Below are 23932 nucleotides of genomic sequence, written 5' to 3'. Positions count from 1 at the left end.
GCGGCTATCTTCCCTTCTATGTCCTGGCCAGTCACGGCAAGAAGTGTAGCCAGTGCCAGCGTGTGATTTCCCTCAGGGACTTACACCGCTGGTGTCTTCGTTGTCTCGGGCCTGACCATAGTCTGAAGTCGTGCGAGCACTGTGCTACTGTTCAACCTCAAGCCCTTAAACATCGTCGGGTTCAAGTGGAAAAGCTGTTCAGCTACACCTTCGACCTCGATTTCTGACTCGGTCAAGACTTCAACCTGAGGTCCTCCACAACCCCGACCTCGAGTCTCATCAGACCTTCCTCGTTCGGATCGTCTTTTGCCTCGAGAACACCTGCTTTATCTTCCCCTGAGCTTCCCTCAGGTCAGATACCTAAGCAGAAGGTTCCTGCAGTGGTCCTCAAGTTATCCAAGCATCAATCCAAGTTGAAGCTTGCTTCTACTTCCACTTCGAAACCTATAGCCTCAGCAAGTGGTCCAGTTTCAGACTTGAATCCACAATTGCAGGCTTCTCTCCAGACCATGTTAGAGTGCCAATTTGTTCAGTTACTGAGCAAATACGGTCCTGCCTCGACTCTGCCTCCTGCAGTCCAGCCTAGGCAATCAGCAGTCTCCCACGAAGTCTAATCTCTGCCTGTGCCTTGAGCTGAGTCTACACACTCTATGCAAGGAGTTGAGTCTTTGCGAGTGTCTGGTCTGGAATCTACATACTCTATGCAAGGAGTCGAGTCTTTGCAAGTGTCTTGACAGGAATCCTCACACTCCATACAAGCAGCCGAGTCATTGGAAGTGCTTCGAGATTCCTCAATCCAAACCACTGAGTCTATGGGGTTTCGATCTACAGCTTCTAGCCCTATTCATTCACCAGAGGCACTGCCTGTTTCTAAGCATAGGGCGAAGTCTCGATCTCGCCCGAGACCTACTTCCAGGCAGTACTCTCATTATAGATCAAGGCCATCATTGAGGCATCCATCGAAGCGCAGGTCTTCTTCCGTAGAAAAGCCTTCCTCTTCCAGGCCTCAATCCAGTCCTTCTAGTTCTTCGAGGCCTCCAACTCCTCGATCGAGGTCTCTCAATTTCAGACCCCGAGGATTCAGCTGATTCCAATGCCTCCTCCACATCTGTTCATTCCTTAGGTTATCAATACTCTAGAGAGGCTTCGCCTTCGTTCTACACTTGAAGCGCCTCGAGGTCATCGAGTCCTACTTGAGGCCAGGCTCTGGCAGATCAATTGTCCTTTTCCTCCTTTCTTCATCAAATGGCTGAAGACCTGGATATTAAATTGGATGCTGGTTCTAAATATTCTAAGGAGTATTTAGAAGAAATGCATCTGCCTCAACCTCCTGCAGAGGCACTCAAGCTTCCTCTTACAGGCTTTTGCCTCAAACTTTCAAACAAAATCTGGAGACTCCTTATGCTTTACCTGCTATTCCAGGAAAAATTGGAATCGAGGTATAGAACTCTACATTGCAAAGGGTTTGAGAATTCACAACTATCTCACCAATCCCTCCTTGTGGAATCCTCATTGAAGAGAACCCATCCTTCCCAAAGTCTATGCCACAGTACCTCCTGGAAGAGAGGGAAAGACCATGGACAAGATTGGCCGTCGCCTTTATCAGAATTCCATGATGGCCTCCAGATTCCACAACTACAATTTTATCTTCACGACTTATGTTAAGTTCTTTGATTGATCATCTTCCAAGTTTTTTGAAGAACTTGGATGAACATAGACATGTGGAGTTTTTAGAGCTCTCTGCTACCTTGGAACAACTCCAGTTACATCTTCTCCAGTCATCTTATGATGCCTTTGAACTTTCTTCCAGGGTCACTGTTTTCTCAGTAGCGATGCACCGCCTGGCCTGTCTTCGCACCATTGATATGGACCCCAATTTTCAGGACCGTCTGGCTAATATTCCTTGTGAGGGCAATGACCTCTTTGATGAATCCATAGGAGGCCGCCAGCAAGAAGTTGTCTGAGCATGAAAAATCTTTTGCTAAAATTGTCAGACTAAAGCCAAAGCCAGCTCCTGCAAAACCTTCTCGACCTCTTCCATCCTTCCAGAGGCGCTATCCTCCAAGGGCGGCTCCTTACACTTGAGCACCCCCCCCCCCAAGAAACAGCAACAGAAACATCAGCCTTCTGCTGCACCTAAGGCTGTTCAGCCTTTTTGACTGTCTCAAACAGAGCATAACTTCCATCGTTCTGTCTCTTTTGTCCCTTCCCCCCCTAGGAGGTCATCTCCATCATTTTTACCATCGATGGGAGACCATTACATCCGACCTCTGGGTGTTGTCAATAATCAAGGAAGGATACTCTCTTCATTTCACTCAGATTCCACCAGAGCTTCCGCCAAGAGAGTATCCTTCCAATCCATCCCAGACTCCCTTCTTCAGGAAGCTCAAGCTCTGCTTCATCTCTGTACCATCGAGGAAGTTCCTCTAGAACAGCAGAGCAGGGGGTTTTACTCCCGTTACTTCCTAGTTCTGAAGAAGCTGGGCGATCTGCGGCCCATACTGGATCTCAGGGCTCTCAACAAATTTTTGGTCAAAGAAAAATTTTGCATGTTGTCCATGGCATCCCTTTATCCCCTTCTAGATCAAAACAATTGGTTATGTTCTTTGGATCTCAAGGAGGCTTACACTCACATTCCCATTCACCCGGCCTCCCGTTGGTACCTCAGATTTCAGGTAGGGAATCTGCATTACCAATACAGAGTGCTACCCTTCAGCCTGATATCATCTCCCAGATTGTTCACCAAGTGCCTGGTGGTGGTAGCAGCAGCTGTAAGGAACCATGGTCTTCAGGTGTTTCCCTACCTAGATGACTGGCTCATCAAAGATTCAACATCTCAGGGGGTTATTGTAATGACCCAACGGACTACTTGGTTCCCACAAAGCTTGGGATTCGAAACCAACTTTCCCAAATCCCATCTTTAGCCCTCAGAATCTACAGTTCATCGGAGCTGTTCTGGACACTATCCAACTCAGAGTATTCCTTCCTCAACAACGTCTAGATGCTCTTCTTCAACTCTGTCACGAAGTGTCTTCCCGCTCTTCAATCTCAGCGAGACACATGATGGTTCTATTCGGTCACATGGCCTCCACAGTTCACGTGACTCCTTTTGCCAGACTTCACCTTGGAATTCCTCAGTGGACCATGCATCTCAGTGGACGCAGGCTTGTGAACCACTCTCTCGACACATTACAGTCACTCCTTCCTTGAGACAGTCTCTCCGCTGGTGGATGCTCTCTTCCAATCTCTCCAGAAGTTTACTGTTTCAGACGCCGCCTCGTCAGAAGGTCCTCACGTCAGATTTTTTGACCTTCGCTTGGGGGGGGCTCACCTCGACGGTCTCCGTACTCAAGGCCATTGGTCCAGCACGGATCTTACATAGTAACATAGTAACATAGTAGATGATGGCAGATAAAGACCCGAATGGTCCATCCAGTCTGCCCAACCTGATTCAATTTAAATTTTTTTTTTTTTTTTAATTTTAATTTTTTCTTCTTAGCTATTTCTGGGCAAGAATCCAAAGCTTTACCCGGTACTGTGCTTGGGTTCCAACTGCCAAAATCTCTGTTAAGACTTACTCCAGCCCATCTACACCCTCCCAGCCATTGAAGCCCTCCCCTGCCCATCCTCCACCAAACGGCCATACACAGACTGTGCAAGTCTGCCCAGTAACTGGCCTAGTTCAATATTTAATATTATTTTCTGATTCTAAATCTTCTGTTTTCATCCCACGCTTCTTTGAACTCAGTCACAGTTTTACTCTCCACCATATCAATCTGTTGGAACTTGGAGCGATCTTCAATGCTCTCAAAGCTTTTCAACATCTTCACAACCAAGTAGTCCTCATTCGAACGGACAACCAAGTCGCCATATACTATGTCAAGCAGGGAGGAATGGGATCTCTCCCTCTTTGCCAAGAAGCTCTGAAGGTTTGGGATTGGGCAATCCTTCATAATACCTTCCTGAAAGCAATCTACATTCAAGGGGAGAAAAACTGTTTGGCGGACAAATTGAGTAATCTGCAACCTCACGAATGCACACTCAATTCCTCGCCTCTTCATCACATTTTTTTTCAGTGGGGAACTGCTCAGATAGATCTCCTTGCATTTTCCTACAGCCACAAACTGCCTCAGTTCTGCTCCAGGGTATACTCTCCTTATCGCCTCGAGGCAGATGCTTTTCTATTGGAATGGATGATTCTCTTCCTGTATGCATTCCCTCCATTCCCTCATATGCTCAAGACTCTGGTCAAGCTGAAGAACGATCATGCCACCATGATTCTGATAGTGCTCGGTGGCCAAAACAACCTTGGTACTCCCTTCTAGTTCAACTCAGCAGCTGGGAGCCATACCTTCTCCCAGTTTTTCCATCTCTGCTTACACAGAGTCAAGGATCTCTACTTCATCCCAACCTGCATTCTCTACACCTGACAGCTTGGTACCTCTCAACATAACTCCTCTTCAGTTTTCTCAACCTGTACGAGACATTTTAGAGGCTTCTAGAAAGCCTGCCACTAGACAATGCTACCACCAAAAATTGACAAGATTTTCTACATGGTGCATCTCTCATGACATAGAGCCTCGAGATAACTCCTTGGCTTCTGTCTTGGATTATCTTTTGTACTTGTCTACCTCTGGCCTCAAGTCTACATCTATCTGAGTCCATCTTAGTGCAATTGCTGCTTTCCATCAGCCTAATTGAAGAGAAGCCCCTCTCTGCTCATCCGGTGGTTTCCAAATTTATGAAAGAACTTTTCAATGTCAAACCTCCTCTCAAACCGCCTCCAGTGGTTTGGGATCTCAGTGTTGTTCTTGCTCAGCTAATGAAGCCTCCATTTGAACCAATATCTATGGCTCATCTGAAATATCTCACTTGGAAAGTGATGTTTCTCATTGCCCTCACATCTCAAAGAGTCAGTGAGCTGCAAGCTTTAGTTGCTGATCCACCTTTCACAGTTTTCTATGATGGTCCTCCGTACTCATCCTAAATTCTTACATAAAGTGGTTTCAGAATTTCATCTCAATCAATCAATTGTACATCCAGTGTTTTTCCAAGGCCTCATTCTCACCCTGGAGAATCAGCTCTTCATACTCTGGACCATAAACGTGGTTTGGCCTTCTACTTAGAACACACGAAACCACACAGATATGCTCCTCAACTTTTTATCTCCTTCGATCCGAACAAGTTGGGACATCCAATTTCTAAGTGTACCATCTCCAACTAGATGGCTTCTTGTATCTCTTTCTGCTGTGCCCAGGCTGGACTGCATCTACAGAGTCAAGTCACAGCCCACAAAGTTAGAGCAATGGTGGCTTCAGTAGTTTTCCTCAGATCCACTCCTATTGAAGAAATTTGCAAGGCTGCCTCATGGTCCTCGGTTCATACTTTGACCTCTCATTATTATCTGGATGTTTTCTCTAAACGGAATGGCCATTTTGGCCAGAGAGTATTACAAAATTTATTCTCCTAAATTGCCAATGCTCCCTCCATCCCATTCTGGTTAGCTTGGAGGTCACCCATATGTGAGAATAGGCTGCCTGAGTGTCCTGGGATAAAGCACAGTTACTTATCGTAACAGTTGTTATCCAGGGACAGTAGGCAGCTATTCTCACAACCCACCCTGGTTGGCTTCTCTGCTAGCTATCTGAACTGAGGAGACTCGCTCTATGCTGGGCGGGAAGGCACTCGCGCATGCGCGTTGCGGCAGACTCGAAACTTCAGAGTTTGTATAAGCAAGTCTGCTTGCAAGGCTGTCCACATCCGGTCTCCGTTGATGACATCACCCATATGTGAGAATAGCTGCCTGCTGTCCCTGGATAACAACTGTTACGGTAAGTAACTGTGCTATCTTCTCCCATCGGAGTGTGCTAGAGAGGTAAAATCCCTAGATGTCATAAATGACTGCTTCTTGGAGCAACTGGTCCGGGAATCGACAAGAGGGGGTGCTATTTTAGATTTGGTCCTTAGTGGAATGCAAGACATAGTACAGGAGTTTTAACAGTGTTGGGTCCACTGGGAAACAGTGATCATGACGTGATCAAATTTGAGCTGATACTGGGAGTAACGTCGCAAAAGAAATCTACTGTAGGGGAATTTAATTTTCAATAGGGTGACTATAATAAAATGAGGAAAATGGTTAAAAAGAAGCTAAAAGGATCAGTTGCAAAGGTTAGGACTGTATACCAGGTGTAGATGTTATTTAAAAATACCATCGTGGAAGCCCAGACCAGATATATTCCACGCATTAGCAAAGGTGGAAAAAAGAGAATGAGAGCTGGCGTGTTTAAAATGTGAAGTGAAAGAGGCTATTAGAGCCAAAAAAAATATTCTTTAAGGAATGGAAAAAGGATTTGAATTAAGAAAATAAGAAGAAACAAGCACCGGCAAGTTAGATGCAATCCATTTGACAATTGGCTAATACACTTAGTCCCTTGGACAAAAAGTCTGAACTGGGAAAAAATAAATGGAGTAGAAAAAATTATTTAAATAATGGACATCAGTTTGAGCCCTTGATAAATGAACGGGGGATTGTGGCTCGGGCCGTGTCTCATAGGTGACCAGCATCAGACCAGTTAGATGCGAACATAAGTAATGCCTCTGCTGGGTCAGACCAGAGGTCCATCATGCCTAGCAGTCCGCTCACGCGGCAGCCCATCAGGTCCAGGACCTGTATAGTAATCCTTTATCTATACCCTTCTATCCCCTTTTCCTTCAGGAAATCATCCAACCCCAAAACCGTACTCTGTCCTATCACGCCCTCTGGAAGCGCATTCCAGGTGTCCACCACCCTCTGGGTGAAGAAGAACTTCCTAGCATTGGTTTTGAATTTGTCCCCTTTTAATTTTTCTGAATGCCCTCTCATTCTTGTAGTCTTCGAAAGTTTGAAGAATCTGTTCCTCTCCACTTTCTCTATGCCCTTCATGATCTTGTAAGTCTCTATCATATTCCCTCTAAGTCTCCACTTCTCCAGGGTAAAGAGCCCCAGTTTCTCCAATCTTTCAGCGTATGAAAGGTTTTCCATACCCTTTATCAAGCGTGTTGCTCTCTTCTGAACCCTCTCGAGCATCGCCATATCCTTCTTTAGGTACGGCGACCAATATTGGCGCAGTACTCCAGATGTGGGCGCACTATCGCTCGATACAATGGCAGGATAACTTCTTTCGTTCTGGTTGTAATACCCTTCTTGATTATACCTAGCATTCTAGTCGCTTTCTTAGCGGCCGCTGTGCACTGTGCCAACGGCTTCATTGTCTTGTCCACTATTACCTCCAAGTCCCTTTCTTGGGTACTCTCACTCAATGACAGCCCTCCCATCGTGTAGCTGTACCTCGGGGATCCTTGAGGCAACGTCTTCATCCAGAGACAGTTTAAAAAGTACGATGCTCAGACTCTGCACCAGCAGAAAAAGCACTAAAAACTCGAATGAGATCATAAAGGTCATCCAGCATCGCAGCCACACCAACCAGCACCAGAAGAAGACAGTCATGCATTTCCACAGAGGAGGCATTGAATGACAAGCACGTGCCATTAAGGAAGTGGCCACCACCACTCGGCTACCTGAGGATACTAGAAAAAAATATTTTGTAACATAACAGCCTCCTGCAATCCTGCGAGTCCTGAAAATTCACTCTCCTTCACTAGGGAGGGCTCCATGCTGGAAAACCTGCGCCATGGCGGAATCTATCTCAGGCTGTGCAAACCTGCCAAAAGGTAGGATTCAGGTGATAAAATGTAGACATAGCTGTAGCAGATCGGAAAGAGCTTTCTGGGGATTACATTATTCTGAAACCAGACCCAGGAGCTGTGGACAGAATGGAAAAGTCACAGGAGAATGGTCCAAAGCATTGATAAAGACAGCTAAGAAAAAATATTAAAAGAAACTTGCAAAAGAGGCCAAAACTCATAACAATTTTTTTTAGATACGTCAGAAGCAGAAAACCTGTGAGGAATTTGTGGAACCATTGGATGATCAAGGAGTAAAAGGGGCACTCGGGAAGGATAAGGCCAAAGCAGAAAGACTGAATGAATTCTTTGCTTCGGTCTTTATGAAAGAAGATGTAAGAGATCTACCTGAACCAGAAGTGTTTTTCAAGGGTGATGATGCAGAGGAACTGAAATAAATCTTTGTGAATCTGGAAGATGTACAAAGCCAAATTTACAAGTTAAAAAGTGATAAATTGTCTGGACCAGATGGTATACATCTCAGGGTACTAAAAGAACTCAAACATTAAATTGCTGACTTGTTAGTGATCTGTTACCTGTCACTAAAATCGTCTGTAGTACCTGAAGATTGAAGGGTGGCCAATGTTATGTGGATTTTTAAAAAAGATTCCAGGGGAGATCTGGGAAATTACAGACCAGTAAACCTGACTTCAGTGCCAGGCAAAATGGTGGAAACAATTATAAAAAATAAAATTGTGCAACACGTAGACAAACATGATTTAATGAGACAGTCTGCATAGATTCAGCAAAGGGAGATCACTGTCCAAGTGAGGTATTTCAGATAAGCCAAAGACATTGGCTCAAAAGGAGACTTCATACGTCTAGAGCAGTGGTCTCAAACATGCGGCCCGCGGGACGCATGTGGCTCTCCAGGTTTTATTTGCGGCCCGCGGTCTGGACTGGATCATTCTCTTCCTTTTGGAGCAGCAGCGTGTCTGGCCGGCTTGTTCCGTTCAAAGCCACGGGTTGACGGCTCCTTGCGCTATCCACTCCTGCATCGGAAGCCTCTCTGACATCACAACATTAGAGAGGCTTCAGACGCAGGCGCGGATCTCACAAGGAGCCGCCACCCGCGGCTTTGAACGGAACGAGCTGGCCAGACACGCTGCTGCTCCATTGGCGTACCAAGGGGGGGGGGGTGGTCCGCACAGCTGGCCACCCTCCACTGTTCTCCCTAGAGTCTAGAGCAGTGGTGCCCAACCTGCTTCCCTTCCCTTCTCACCGCTGCCATCGAAGAACAGGCCGGCACCGTGCTCCTTGATCTCCCTGCTTCTCTCGCTGCCCGATGTCAATTCTGACGTCGAGAGGACGTTCTGGATAGCCAATCGCTGCCTGGCTGCCCGGAACGTCCTATCCGACGTTAGAATTGATGTCGGGCGGTCGGCCCCGTGGAGAAGAAAAGCATGGAGATCTCGGCCTGTTCCCGATGGTGGCAGCAGCAGCCTATTCCCCGGCGGCGGTGGTGGCATGGGGGAGGGCAGGAAGGAAGAAAGAAAGAAGGGGGGGGACTGGGAGCCAGAAACAAAGCAAAAAATGGGACACAGAATCAGAGAAAGACAGACATAGAGAAAGAAAGAAAAAGTTGGGGGAGGGAATGAGGTCTGGAGGAGAGGAAGCATACAGGAGGCTGAAAGAAGGGAAGAAATATTGGATGCACAGTCAGAAGAATAAAGTGCAACCAGAGACTGATGAAATTACCAAAGGTAGGAAAAATGATTTTATTTTCAATTTAGTGATTGAAATGTGCCAGTTTTGAGAAAGAAAAGATATTAAACTTTAAATGTGAGTGCTGCAGAAAAAATAGAGTACTTGGAGGGCCGCAGAAAAAATAATTAATGTCTTATTAAAGAAATGACAATTTTGCATAAGGTAAAACTCTTTATAGTTTATATATATTTCCTTTTAACTGTTAAAGGAAAGTTTTATAAACTATAAAGATTTAACCTCATGCAAAATTGTCATTTCTTTAATAAGACATTAACTATTTTTTTCTGCGGCCCTCGAAGGACCTACAAATCCAAAATGTGGCCCTGCAAAGGGTTTGAGTTTGAGACCACTGGTCTAGAGAGAGAATAACATTGAGAGCCCAAGCTACTGGAGGTGGTTTGACCTTGAAAAGGTCTGTTAATGAATCTGAACAAAACAGGATGAGCATAAGAACATAACATAAGAACATAAGCAGTGCCTCCGCCGGGTCAGACCATAGGTCCATCCTGCCCAGCAGTCCGCTCCCGCGGCGGCCCAAACAGGTCACGACCTGTCTAAATCACCAGAAGGGGCCCCCATGCCGCCTTGGTTTCCCTTCCTAGCCCTCCGGTCTTGCACATGCACGACCTGGATTTCTATACTTATTTTCTGGTTAGCTTTCTCAATATCCCATGATCCCTTTATCCTTCAGGAATCCGTCCAGTCTCTGTTTGAATCCTTGTACCGTACTCTGCCTGATCACTTCCTCCGGTAGCGCATTCCAAGTGTCCACGACCCTTTGGGTGAAGAAAAACTTTCTTGCATTCGTTTTGAACCTATCTCCCTTCAGTTTCTCCGAATGCCCCCTCGTACCTGTTGTCCCCTTCAGCCTGAAGAATCTGTCCCTATCCACCCTCTCTATGCCCCTCATGATTTTGAAGGTCTCTATCATATCACCCCTGAGCCTCCTCTTTTCCAGAGAGAAGAGCCCCAGCCTATCCAATCTCTCGGCATATGGGCAGTGTTCCAGCCCTTTTACCAGTTTCGTTGCTCTCCTTTGGACTCTCTCAAGTATCGCCATGTCCTTCTTGAGGTGTGGCGACCAATACTGAACGCAGTATTCCAGATGTGGACGCACCATCGCTCGATACAATGGCATGATGACTTCCCACGTCCTGGTTGTTATGCCCCTCTTTATGATGCCCAGCATCCTGTTGGCTTTTTTCGAGGCTGCTGCGCACTGTGCAGATGGCTTCAGTGATGCATCCACCAGCACACCCAAGTCTCTCTCAAGTCTGCTGTCTCCCAACAATGCCCCCCCCCAATTTGTAGTTGAACAACGGGTTCTTTTTCCCTATATGCATGACCTTGCATTGTTCCACGTTAAAGCGCATTTGCCATTTGTTTGCCCAGTCTTCCAGCTTGTCTAGGTCCCTTTGCAGGTCCTCACACTCCTCCCTGGAGCTAACTCTCCCGCACAGTTTGGTATCGTCTGCAAATTTTATAACCTCGCACTTTGCCTCCTTTTCTAGGTCATTGATAAATATGTTGAAGAGTAACGTCCCCAGAACCGATCCCTGTGGCACACCGCTCGTGACTCCCCGCCAGTCAGAATATTGGCCCTTTACTCCGACCCTCTGCAGTCTACCCGACAACCAGTGCTCAATCCATCTGTGCACATCCCCTCCCACCCCGTGGTTCCACAGCTTCCTAAGCAGCCTTTCATGTGGCACCTTGTCGAAAGCCTTTTGAAAATCGAGGTAAATGATGTCGATGGGTTCCCCATTGTCCACCCGACTGCTTATTCCCTCAAAGAAGTATAGAAGGTTCGTTAAGCACGACCTTCCCTTACAGAATCCGTGCTGGCTTGTTCTCAGTAGGCCATTCCTCTCGATGTGCTCGCAAATGCCGTCCTTTATCATAGCTTCCACCATCTTCCCTATAATTGAAGTCAGGCTCACCGGCCTGTAGTTCCCGGGATCACCCCTCGATCCCTTCTTGAAGATAGCTGTGACATTTGCCAATTTCCAGTCCTCTGGTACCTCTCCAGTTTTCAAGGATAGGTTACAAACATGCTGGATTGTGCCCGCTATTTCTTGTCTTAGCTCCTTCAGAACCCTTGGGTGGATCCCGTCCGGACCCGGTGATTTGCCGCATTTTAACCTATCTGTTTGAGGACATCCTCTATGTACTTACCTCTATGTGCTCCAATTTTTTAGCCTGTTCCCCACTCATGAGATCCTCTGAGTCCGGTATATTAGATGTGTCTTCTCTCGTGAAAACCGACGAGAAGAACGTGTTCAGCCTCTCAGCTACCTCTTTATCCTCCTTAATCACTCCCTTCCTATCCCCATCGTCCAACGGCCCCACCTCCTCCCTCGCTGGTCGTTTCCCCTTTACGTAACTGAAGAATGCCTTGAAGTTTTTCGCCTCCCTGGCCAGCCCCTCTTCATATTTCCCTTTTGCTTTTCTAACCTCTCGGTGGCATTCTTTTTTGTATTTCCTGTGCGCCTGGTGATTTTCCTCCGTTGGATCCTTTTTCCATCTCCGGAAGGATACTTTTTTATCGTTTATTGCCCTCTTTACTTCTGCTGAGATCCAAATCGGGTCCCTTGACCGCTTGTTCTTGCAGCCTTTCCTGAAACTGGGGACGTACATTTTTTGTGCTTCCTGCACGGTGTCCCTAAATAGGGTCCAGGTGCTCTCCACAGTCTCCATCCTAAAGATATTTCTGAGCTTCCTCCCCACCATTTCCCTCATAGCAACATAGTTCCCTTTCTTGAATTTGAGCGCAGTTGATGCGGTCCTCCTTACTATGGGTGTCCCCCTTTCTAATGTGAATCTGATCGCATTGTGGTCACTGTTGCCTAGTGGTCCTCCCACTTCTACCCCTCTTGCAGGCCCTCCTAATCCGTTCAGGATGAGGTCAAGAGTGGCACTCCCCCGCGTCGGTTCCCTGACCAGTTGCTCCATGAAGCAGTCTCTCACAGCTTCTACAAATCCTGTTTCCCTAGTGCAGTTGGAGTGACCCGTACTCCAGTCTATCCCTGGGTAGTTGAAGTCCCCCATCACTGTTACATTTCCAGTCCTGCACTCCTGTCTCAGTTCAGCTTCCAAGTCGTGTCCAACTCCTTCCGGCGTACCAGGTGGGCGATAGTACAGCCCCAGTTTTATGTCTGCACCCATGTTTCCCGGCAATTTGACCCATAGCGATTCCAGCCCCTCTGCCTTCGTTGCCATATCCATCCCGACCGAGTAGATAGAGTCCTTTATATATAGTGCTATGCCTCCCCCCTTTTTGTGAGTCCTGTCTCTCCTGTAGAGCTTGTACCCCAGCAACGCCACATCCCATTGATTCTCCTCTGTCCACCATGTTCCTGTAATTCCAATTTGCGTATAAGCACCGCAGGTCCCGTTGTTTTTCCTCCACCTCTGCATTCATCTCTGCATTCACCTGGGCCGCCTCTCCTGTTCCCTGTACTTCTGCTTTGCCCTCAGCCTTTTCCCTTGTAGCTTTCATCTTCTCCACATTTCCGCCACCCCACTTCCCCGCTATTCCTCTGGGTTTTCTTGCCCCTTCCTGGGCCCCGGCCTCTGTTCGATACCCCTCGCCTTGTGTAGCCCCTATAATGCCCTCAGCTTTCGCCCTCGCGCCACCCAGTCCCCCTGTGTCTCCATGCCCTTTAGTCTCCTCCCAGCAAGCTCCCTTTACCTGTTGTTTCCCTCGCTGTCTGATCATAAGATCCACTGGTCTCTCTACTTCCTCCGTGCAGTCAGCCCGTTCAGCATCTGTTCTGGATACTGTTGTCCGAAGCGTCAGATCAGCTGTCGGCTTTCCCCCTCTCCTCAGTTTAAAGCCCTCTCGATCTCTTTCCTCACATTGGCAGCCAGTAGTCTAGTTCCCTCCGTGCTCAGGTGCAGGCCGTCCCGCCGGTAGAGCTTACTCTTTCCCCAGAAGGACGTCCAGTTCCTCACAAAGTGGAAGCCCTCCTCCTGGCACCATCTCCTCAACCATGCATTCACAGCCTGAAGGTCTGCCTGCCTCTTTGCATCTGCTCTCGGAACAGGCAGGATCTCTGAGAATGCTATCCTCCGGGTACTCCGCTTCAGTTTTCGTCCCAGGACTCTGAACTGGTCAGTCAGCGTGGCCATGCTGAAGTTCCTCCGGCTCACATCATTTGTTCCTACGTGGATTATCACCGCAGTCTCCTCTGTCTCTGCTCCGTCCAGGATCCTCTCGATCCTATCAGTGATGTCTCGTGTCTTGGCCCCTGGGAGACAAGTCACTAGCCGGTCCTCCCTTCCTCCAGCTACTTGACTATCTACCTCTCTCAAGATCGAGTCTCCCACCACAATAGCAGACTTCCCTTTCCTCAGCAATCTCCTCTGTCTCAGGTCCGTGTCCTCGGTGTAGTGCGGTATCTCACCCTCGGGGTCTCGGTGAGTCATGGTCACCTCCTCTTGCGTGGTTCCTCCGCTAGGTCCTTCCCTGGTGTCGTCTTGTGGATCCTGGGTCTCGTCTGCCGGCATCCGTCTGTGCAGCTGCTGGTCCTGTCCTTCTGCCTTCCTATAGGCCTCCTCGATGAATCTCTCGAGGTCCCTCACCTGGTCCACAATGAGGCCTGCTCCGTCTGTGTCCTTGGTTGACCAGCTCGTCTCCTCTGTGTTGCGCAGTCCCTCCAGTTCCTGGACCTTGACCCTCAATCTGCCGACCTCCATCCTCAGGCTTTCCAGTTCCTGACACCGACCGCATATGTATGCCCACCTCCCGGAGGGGAGGTAGTCATACATATGACACTCGACGCAGTAAACTGGGTAGCTCTGCTGGGTTCCTGTAGCCTCCATATCTTTCTCCTTGCTCCTGCGGTCCCTCGGTGGTTGAGAGTGGCTTTCGGCGTGCAGCTCTCCTCAGTCTCTCTGCCTGGAACTACAAAGCAACAATAAAACAAGCAGCTACAGCTACAAGAATCGCCTCTGCAGTTCGCCTCGTGTCCCGGCTCCCTTCCTCTTAAGGGGAGCCCGGGCCGATGCGACCTGTGACGCGCGGGGGTGGGCGGAGCTAACTCTCGCCGCAACCCCGATCTGCCTGCTTCCTTATTCCTCCTCCCTTCAGCGTCCCCGGCTCACCTCTCCTCAGTCTCTCTGCCTGGAACTACAAAGCAACAATAAAACAAGCAGTTAGAGGTTTACCATCAACTGGCTATGAAAAGCATTGATAGCACCGAGATGAACTTGAATCAAAGTGGTCTCGAGGCCTAAATTGCATAAATGTAGAAGAAATCCAATACTGTAGATATAGAAGTGGATACAGCATCATGATGATGAAAAGTATACAAAGTGGGAAAACTGTCCATTTCTGCTGGCAACACTGCTACGTAGACGGTTTTCATGACACTTCTAAGATAAGTCTGACAGGATGAGAAAGATGAAACTCAGTCCATGTCAACCTGAGAAGTACCAAGCTGTCCGGTGCAAAAATATGTCATGGTTAGACTCTGTACACACAGTAATTACCTCAAGTATCAATCTCCACAAGCTTCTCCTGCCACTCCCACCCCCTCCCTCCCACCCATCCACTCCCCACCAGCAACTCCCCCTGTCCCCACAAGCAACCCACACATACATACCAACAGCCATAGTACTGGAAACACCCCCATTCAAACACTCACCTGCCCCCCCGGCACCTCCCCGACCACCTCAGTACAGGATCAACAGTAAGAACCCCACAATGAACAAGTGGAAGAAAACAGCGGAGTTCTAATAAGAAGTACAGCAGGGACTCCCAAATGCCAAGAGTCCCAGAGTAAACCACAATGGTTCAGGCAGGCCTCCCAATAGCACTCGAACTCAAACTGCCGGCCTGTGGCCAGAATAAACCAGCAGCCGTGATCTATCAGTCCCAGGCCAAATTGGCTAAGCATGGGTCTCTCAAGAATCACTCAAGGGACCCCTTTCAAGATGATGTCCATGCAAGGCCACGGCCAGAGGATCCGCCAGGCCCATATGCACAATCAAATAAAGGCGCCCCAGCCAGGCTCCCCCAGGGAAGAAGAGCCAAAAAAACCCCAAGAAACAAGAGGCCAACACCTAGACAGCAGGGGTATAAACGTTAAAAATGGTACAAATGTCCTGGGTGGCAGAAATTCAGTCACAGAGGCAGGTTAACAAAACCAAGGCTCCCCGGCCCGACTGAAGAACCAGTCAGGGAGGCAGGCCATCTGGACCAAAGCCCCCTAATCCGGCTGCGTTTCACAAGGCTAGTAGATAAATAACAGGTTGCTCGGGGCACTGCAAGGCAAGTAGCTAAGAGCCACCAGCGTCATTGGTTTAGGTGGAAGACTCACCAGGAATGGCTTAGTAGCTGTGAAGGTGCGGTTGTTACACATGAAATTACACACCATAGCAGGGTATTGAATGACAAATTTTATGCCTTTAGTGAAGAGCTGCGAGCACCACGGAGTCATGGTTCTTTGTTGTTTGGCCACCTTCTGGGAGAAGTCTTGGAATAGCACAAAACACCCAACCTCGGACTTAGGCACATTTTTTATTATGTCCCTTTATATATTCCAAAACCCACAGAGAAGAATATCACAATAAAAGAAATCCAAAAATTCTTTTTAGATAAAGTGAAGATAGGACCCAAGGAAAATGGTTCAGGCACAATACAACAATAAATGAAGTGAATTAAATTAAATGTGATAGGGGGTCCTCAATTTACACAATTAAAGGCTAGAAAGACCAAAGCGTCAGCTGTCACTCTTTGTACCCAATCAGGGTTTAGGAGGTGTAACATCCCTGACCTCACCCCCAAATGTGCCTCAGTATAAATCAAAATGTGAAAAACTCATGAAAAAACTTCATTTATTGTTGTGTTGTGTTTGAACCATTTTCCTTGGCTCCTGCTATCTCCACTTTATCCAAGAAGAATTTTTGGATTTCCTTTATGTATATTGACATTAGATCCTTAGTATGTGTTGAATTAGGATAAAAACTTGTATTAAAAAGAAAACTTATACTGTAACTATAGCAAATTGTAACCTATTAACTGTATATTATGTATGTCAACCTACAACCCGTTCTGAGCTCTTTGGGGAGAACGGGATAGAAAATGAATTAAATAAAACTGTACTGTACACATGCACATTTATAACCCATTTGTCTATGCATTATGTGTATCAACCTTGTAACCCTTTCTGAGCTCATTGGGGAGGGTGAGATATAAAACAAACCAAAATAAATAAGGATCCATATTACTTAAGCAACTTTACTTTTATTTGGAGAAAGGAGAACTTATATTGTAATTTCAGTTATGCAAGTAAAGAGACTAAAGGGAAATAAAGTACACTTCTTCCAAATCCGTGGTTTCAGCATCCGTGTAGTACCTGAAGATTGGAGGGTGGCCAATGCTGCGATTTTTTTTTTTTTTTAATCCATTTTAATTTGGGGGCTATTTTTAAGCCCTCTTAGACCCTCTGGAACCTTACCTAGTGGTTTAGTGGGTTTTTGGGGCAGGAGCGATCTTCCTACACTCCTGCCCTGTGCAGATTGCTCATAGTAAATGGCTGCCGTGAGCTCCCATAGTCTCTTGAGACTACAACGGGAGCTCACGGCAGCCATATACTATGAGCAATCTGCACTACGCTCCTGCCCTGAAAACCCGCTAGACCACCAAGTAAGGCTTAAGGGATGCCGGGTGAAGTGGGGGGTGGGTCAGAACCGACCCGAATATTAATCGGTTTTTTTTTCATATTTGGCTGGCTCTGCCCCTAACCCCCGTGGATACGGAGGGAGAAGTGTAGCATTAATTTATTCAGCTAATGAGCAAAAATGACAATCCAAAATCCCGTCAAGGCTAAATTATTGTAACTTAACAGCCTTCAGTAGGCTTTACGTTCAGTCTTGTTAATGACATATGGGTTGCAAGAAACTACTGTTTACTCACATTGGATTTATAGTAAATTAATTTCAAATGCCTGCAAATGTTCTCCATTTCAGTATCTGCTTCCTGCTATGGTTCACATCAACCACCAGCCATACTTGGAGAGAGGTGATGGCCCAATTGTAAGTACTCTCCTGCCTTTGCATTCATTTGCTGCAAGCCATTTTACATTTTCTTCTTTTTTGTTTGTTTTTGAAACTCTTGCTATTTTGACTACTAATTGTAATCAACATTAAATATGACCCATTCAGAGGAGTGATATTCAATGTTACAAAAAAATGTTCCTCAGGGGGTCTCCAGACCATTCCCAACAAGTTAGTGGGTGACTTACTGTGCAGCCCTGCTTTGTTGAGCTAGATTTGGCCCCACTTGAAAAATAAAGTCAAAGGTAGACAATTCGATGAAACCTGCCTAATGAAATTGCTGACCTGCTGTTAGTGATCTGTAACCTGTCGCTAAAATCGTCTGTAGTACCTGAAGATTGGAGGGTGGCCAATGTTAAGCCGATTTTTAAAAAGGGCTCCATGGGAGATCCGTGAAATTACAGACTGGTAAGCCTCACTTCGGTGACGGGCAAAATGGTAGAAACGATTATAAAAAATAAAATTGTGGAACATGTAGACAAGCATAATTTAATGAGACAGAGTCAGCATGGGTTCAGCCGAGGGAGATCTTGCCTCACAAATTTGCTTGAGTTCGTTGAAGTCAATAAACGTGGATAAAGGTGAACCGGTTGATATAGTATATCTAGATTTTCAGAAAGCTTTTGATAAAGTTCCTCACGAGAGGCTCCTGAGAAAATTAAAGAGTCATAGGATAGGTGGCAAAGTTTAGTTTTAGGATTAGGAATTGGTTATCAGATAGAAAACAGAGGGTAAGGTTAAATGGTCATTTTTCTCAATGGAGGAGAGTAAACAGTGGAGTGCTGCAAGGGTCTGTACTGGGACCAGTGCTATTTAACTTATTTATAAATGATCTGGAAATTGGAACGACGAGTGAGGTGATTAAATTTGCAGATGACACTAAACTGTTCAAAGTTATTAAAAAGCATGCGGATTGTGAAAAATTGCAGGCGGATCTTAGGAAACTGAAAGACTGGGCGTCCAAATAGCTGAAATAGATGAAATTTAATGTGAACATATAAAAGAAAAGCTTGAGGTGCCTATATCATGTACAGATATCCAGTCAGCATTAAAGTCTCTCAGAGTTGGATCTTCTCCGTGTAGTGATGGATTTACAGTGGAGTTTTTCAAATCTTTTCAAACTATACTGTTACCTCATCTTTTCAAATTATATCAATCACAACTGACGTAGGGTCAGATATCGGGTACTATGCCAGAAGTGCTTACTATTGTTTTGCCAAAGCCATGTTGGTTTCAAACTATAGGCCGATTTCTTTAATGAACTGTAGATGGCTAAACTATTGGCTCTGAAATTAGCTCAGGCTCTCTCTTATATGATTGGAATGCATCAAACGAGTTTTGTTGCTCAAAGACATTCTGCAAATAACACTAGATTGGCACTTCATATGCTTAATTTAGCATAAGCTATAGAGGATCCAGCCTTCTCGGTATCCTTGGATGCAGAGAAGGCCTTTGATCAAGTAGAATGGATTTTTATGTATCAAGCAATGGATTGATTTGGAATAGGATCTGGATTTATTCAAATGATTCAAACATTGTATCGCTCCCCTTCAGCCAGATTATATATTAATAATACATTCTGAAGAGGGGAGTTAGACAAGGATGTCCCTTATTTCCTTTGCTTTTTTGATATTGTTTTGGAACCCCTTGTTGTTAGCTATCCAGTCGGCAAAAGAGATGCAGGGAATTCCATATGCAGGTCGAGATTATAAAGTTTCGGCTTATGCAGATGATATATTGCTTCATTTGAAGAATCCTGAATCAACCATTATTCCAGGACAAGTAGGCAACATATTCTCACGTATGGGTGATGTCACCGACCGAGCCCTGGTACGGACCACTTTAAAAGTGCATCACCACTTTAAAGAGTTTAGAAAGTTTGCGATAGCCCGAACTGCGCATGCGCAAGTGCCTTCCCGCCTGAGGTAGGGCGCGCAGTCCCTCAGTTTCTTAGTTTCCGTGGAGCTAAGAAGTCGCGTTTCAACAGCTGTTAAAAATTTTTTTTGCTGCCTTTCCGCTCTCGCGGCTTCTGACGTTTCAGTCAGTTTTTTCTTTTATTTCAATTTCAGTAAAAAAAAATAAAATAATATTAAACCAAATTCTTTTTCTTTTGCCTTCGTCTGTTTAGCTTCGGTGGGGCCTTATGGGGCGCCATACTGTTTTTTTCTCCACCTTATGGCTGTTTTACCATTCAGGACATTCCTGATAATTTTCCTTCCGGGCGGTTGCTTTGCTGGGGTAGTTGTCTTCACCAACATTCTCCTACAATTCTCGCAGTGTTGGAACCTCAGCCTTGCCACTTTCTGCTTCCTCTGCTCTTCTCGCCAGTGCATTCTCATGCAAGTATTTCAGAAGCAGTTTCCCTTTGATGCCATCAGGAATCTGGCACCCGCCGACGTTGGGAATCCAGTGCCCAGCGAACTTTCGGCACCGCCTGTGCTACTCCAGCCCGCACTGAGATTGACATGGCTGTCTCGGGTGCCACTCCTACCTAGGTAAGTTGGCTCATGAGGTTTTTTTTTCCCTTCTCCTTTGGGCTTCAGGTCATTGTAGCAGTGAGTCAAGTCCTGCCGACCTTGATCAGCCCCATCTCTGGCTCCGCTTCGATATCGATGAGTGCCTCGATACCGGCATACTCATCTTTGGAGCATGGAGCGGCACCAATGGTACCAGTTAACAGGCCAGTGGTACCAGTGTTTTTCCTTTTCCTGCGTTAACTTTTCCACTCAGCTCCTGCTGTGTGCCTTGATACTGGCATTTTCATCTTTGGAGCGTAGACCCACACCGATGGTACTGGCTACACAGCCAGCGGTACTGGTGTGTTTCTCTAACGCAGTAGATTCATTCCATACTTCGAGTACATGTCCCACTGTATTTTCAGTTGTTTGTGCCGACGCCTTTGTCGATACCAACTCCTCTGGTGCCAGTCTGGTTTAGGTTCTCGATACTGGTAGCACTTGCACAGGAGTCTCCAACGGTTTTGACAGATCATATGAAGCGACACTAATATGGGAAGGCCCTGCAGACATTACACTGTCTCCAGCCTTCGACACCGAGTCCCTGACATCGATTCTGTGTAGTTTGGGATTTGAATCGGGGGGGGGGGGGGATTTTTTGAGCAAGCCCCCAAATTACTCTGAAGCGGTGGGATTTTTCAGCACATGCTTCTCTTTTCCACTTCAGTAGTGTCTGAGGAATTATGTTTTTCAAGATTCCTTAGGGGAAAGTCTGCACCTTGTGCCATTCCCTTTAAAGTTGACTTTGAAAAGTCATTTACTTGGCAGTTGACTCTGAAAAGTCTAAAGATTTTTAGATACCTTGACCTATAATCAACTCAAGGAACTTCTGATTCCCTTTCATGATTTCTTACGGGAGATTTTTTTATTACATTACATTACATTAGTGATTTATATTCCGCTTGTGCCTTGCGGTTCTAAGCGGATTACAATTTATAAGACTGGACATTTCCAGTAGCGGTGCAGTACATAAATTCAAGAATGTGTCAAGATACAATTGTTAATCTGGGTTTTTCGGAAGAACTTGAAAGCTAATAGTAGATTATGATAAGTAGTTGTGATGAGTAGATATAGTAAAATCAGGATTCTGGTAGGTTGTTGTGATGAATAGAAATAATAAGAGTCAGGGTTCTGATGTATTGCTATGGTGGTGATGGTGGTGGTCATGGGAGTATTTTCTATTGTTGTTGAGGGGTTATGATGATGGAAAGTGTTTTTTGAAGAGATGAGTTTTGATTTCTTTTCGGAATATTTTGATGTCTGTTGAATTTATCAGTAGGTTGTTGATGGTGGGATCAATCTTTGCTGCTTGTGTCGCTAAAAGGCTGTCGTATATTTTCTTTCGTCTTGTTCCGTTGAGAGGGGGGTGAATGAATAGGCTCCGAGTTCTCCTTAATCTATGAGATAGGTTACGGTGTAATCTGTTATTTAGGTATATGGGTGCTGTTCCGTGTGTTACTTTGTATAGTAGACAGTAGAATTTGAACTGGGATCTTGCTTTTATTGGTAGCCAGTGTGAGTCTAGGTATGCGTTGGTGATGTGGTCATATTTGCCAAGGGAGTAGATGAGTCTGAGGGCCGTGTTCTGAACCGACTGCAGTTGTCTTAACATATAGTTTGGGCAAGACAAGTAGAGGCTGTTGCAATAATCTAACATACTTAGTACCAGGGATTGTACCAATAACTTGTATTGATCTTTGTTGAAGTATTTTCTTATTTTTCTCAGATTACGCATAGTGAAGAATGCTCTTTGGATGATTTTGTGGATATGAGTCTGCATTGTGCAATTTCTGTCAAGTTGTATTCCCAGGATTTTGAGTGTGTTTTGCATTGGGTACTTGATTGTATTTAATTCTAGTTCAGTGAAAGATGGTTTTTTTTCCTTCTCTAGAAGGAGGAATTTGGTTTTTTCCGTGTTCAGTTTTAGTTTATGACTTGACATCCATTTTTCTACCGTTTCCATTATTATTTTCAAGTGGTTTGTGGGTAAGGGGTCTTGACTGTTAAATGGGAGGATGATAGTTATGTCATCCGCGTAGCTGAATGATACTGTGTTTAGGGCGTCTAGGGTTATGCCGAGGGATGCTATGAAGAGGTTGAATAATATTGGTGATAATGGTGATCCTTGTGGTACTCCGCATGGGTTTGGCCATGGGTCGGATATGTGCTCCTTTGACTTGACTCTGTATGTTCGAGTTTTTAGGAAGCTTTGGAACCAGTTGTGAACGTTACCTGAGATCCCTATTGCGTCTAATATCTGGAGTAGTATGTGGTGGTCAACTAGGTCAAATGCCGCTGAGAGATCAAGTTGAATGAGAAGGAGTTTGTTACCTATGCTGAGGTGTTGTCGGACAGTGTCTAATAGTGATACCAGTAGAGTTTCTGTGCTATGGTTAGATCTGAATCCGGATTGTGAGGGGTGTAGTATATGATGGTCTTCAAGGTAGTTGGAGAGGTGTTGTGCGACAAGGCCTTCTGTTAGTTTGATGTATAATGGGATTGAAGCGATTGGTCTGTAGTTTGCAGGATTGTCTGTAGGACCTTTGGGATCTTTCAGGATAGGTGTAATTATGATTTCTCCTAATTCCGGTGGGAAATGGCCTTCACTTAGTGTAGTTTGGAGCCATAATGTGAGGCTAGCTTTGAATTTGGTGGAAGCTGTAGCTAATAAGTATGAGGGGCAATTATTCAAGTCACATGAGGATTTGCTGTATTTTTTGTAAAGTCTGTTCAAGTCTGACCATTGTATCTTTGGGAAATTTGTCCAGGTCCTGTCTGCTGGGATTGCTTCGTCTTTTGTGTGATTGATTTGTATTTCTTCTATGTTGGTTCTTGAATTGTTGAATGTGGATCTGGTTGTGAGGATTTTGAGTTTGAAATAGTCCGCTAATTGAGTGGCTGTGGGAGTTTGGTTTCCTTGGGTGGCGAGATATGGTTTAGTATCTGTGAGGTTTTTTATGATGTCAAAAAGTTTTCTTGTGTCTGGTTTTTCGGTGCCGATTAGTTTAGAGTAGAAGTTTTTCCGTTTTTCCTTCAATTTGGTATTGTATTGTTTTATTTGGATTTTCCATTCTTCTTTGGTATGATTGTGTTTCTGTTTTTTCCATGTTCTTTCTAATTGTCTGCATTTCCTTTTTAGGTGTAAGAGTTCGTCGTCAAACCATTTGTTAGATGGTCTGTCTATTTTGTTTTTATTTTTTATTGGAGCTAGTTCGTTTAGTGTAGATTCACTTAGGGTCCGCCAGCTGTTTATGAATTCTTTGGGGTTGTTGGGTTCGATTTTGGGGTCGACAGTGTTCCAGAATGTGTTAGGTTCGATTTTCGGTCTGATCATGATGTGTGATTTCTTTGGGATGGGTTTGTTGTTGTTTTGAGCCCAATTGATAGTGAATGAGTATTTGAAGTGGTCTGACCAGAGGGTGGGGTGCCAGAACCCGTTTGAGATGTGAATATTTTGTGTGTTTTGGTTTGGAGATGAATAAGCTGCTATATCTAGTTGATGACCTTTTTCGTGAGTGGGTTCTGGGTTGAGAATTTGGTAAGATAGTGAGTTGAGGTATGACAGTATATCTGTTGCTTGTTTGGATGATTGATCTTCTAAATGGAGGTTTAAGTCTCCTAGAATCAAGTTATGTGTGGAGGAGAGAGAATTCTGGAAGATGAATTCTTCGATTTCTTGTTTTGCTGAGTTCCATTTTCCTGGTGTAATGTAGCAGAGAAGACAGTTCATGTTTCCAATGAGTGATTTGTCTGATATTTGGCAGGCTAATAGATCTAGGTAAGGGGTGGAGTGCTTGCTTAGGACGTCTATGTTGAAATTGTTTTTTGTTATGATTGCTATACCTCCTCCTCTCCTGTTTTCTCGACATACTAGTTCTAGTTTATATCCTTTGGGGCAGAATTCTGTGATGCTTGGATCTGAATCG

General features: G+C 45.5%; 1 protein-coding gene across 3 annotated transcripts in view; it reads left to right on the top strand.

Moving 5' to 3' along the window:
* Window positions 1-23932, top strand: part of DDX17 (DEAD-box helicase 17) — a 185982-nt gene that overhangs the window by 113275 nt on the left and 48775 nt on the right. For all 3 annotated transcript variants that reach the window (XR_004537952.1, XM_033929439.1, XM_033929438.1), the window contains exon 5: window positions 17404-17469. Coding sequence is in view for 2 of the 3 variants with exons in the window: in XM_033929439.1 (XP_033785330.1) it covers window positions 17404-17469 (66 nt within the window). In the remaining variant the exon portion in view is untranslated. The remainder of the gene's footprint in view (window positions 1-17403; window positions 17470-23932) is intronic.

The sequence above is a fragment of the Geotrypetes seraphini genome, chromosome 2, assembly GCF_902459505.1.
Source record: "Geotrypetes seraphini chromosome 2, aGeoSer1.1, whole genome shotgun sequence".
Lineage (NCBI taxonomy): Eukaryota > Metazoa > Chordata > Amphibia > Gymnophiona > Dermophiidae > Geotrypetes > Geotrypetes seraphini.
The sequence above is the reverse complement of the archived record's forward strand: the minus strand, read 5'-3'. Positions and strand labels throughout refer to the sequence as shown.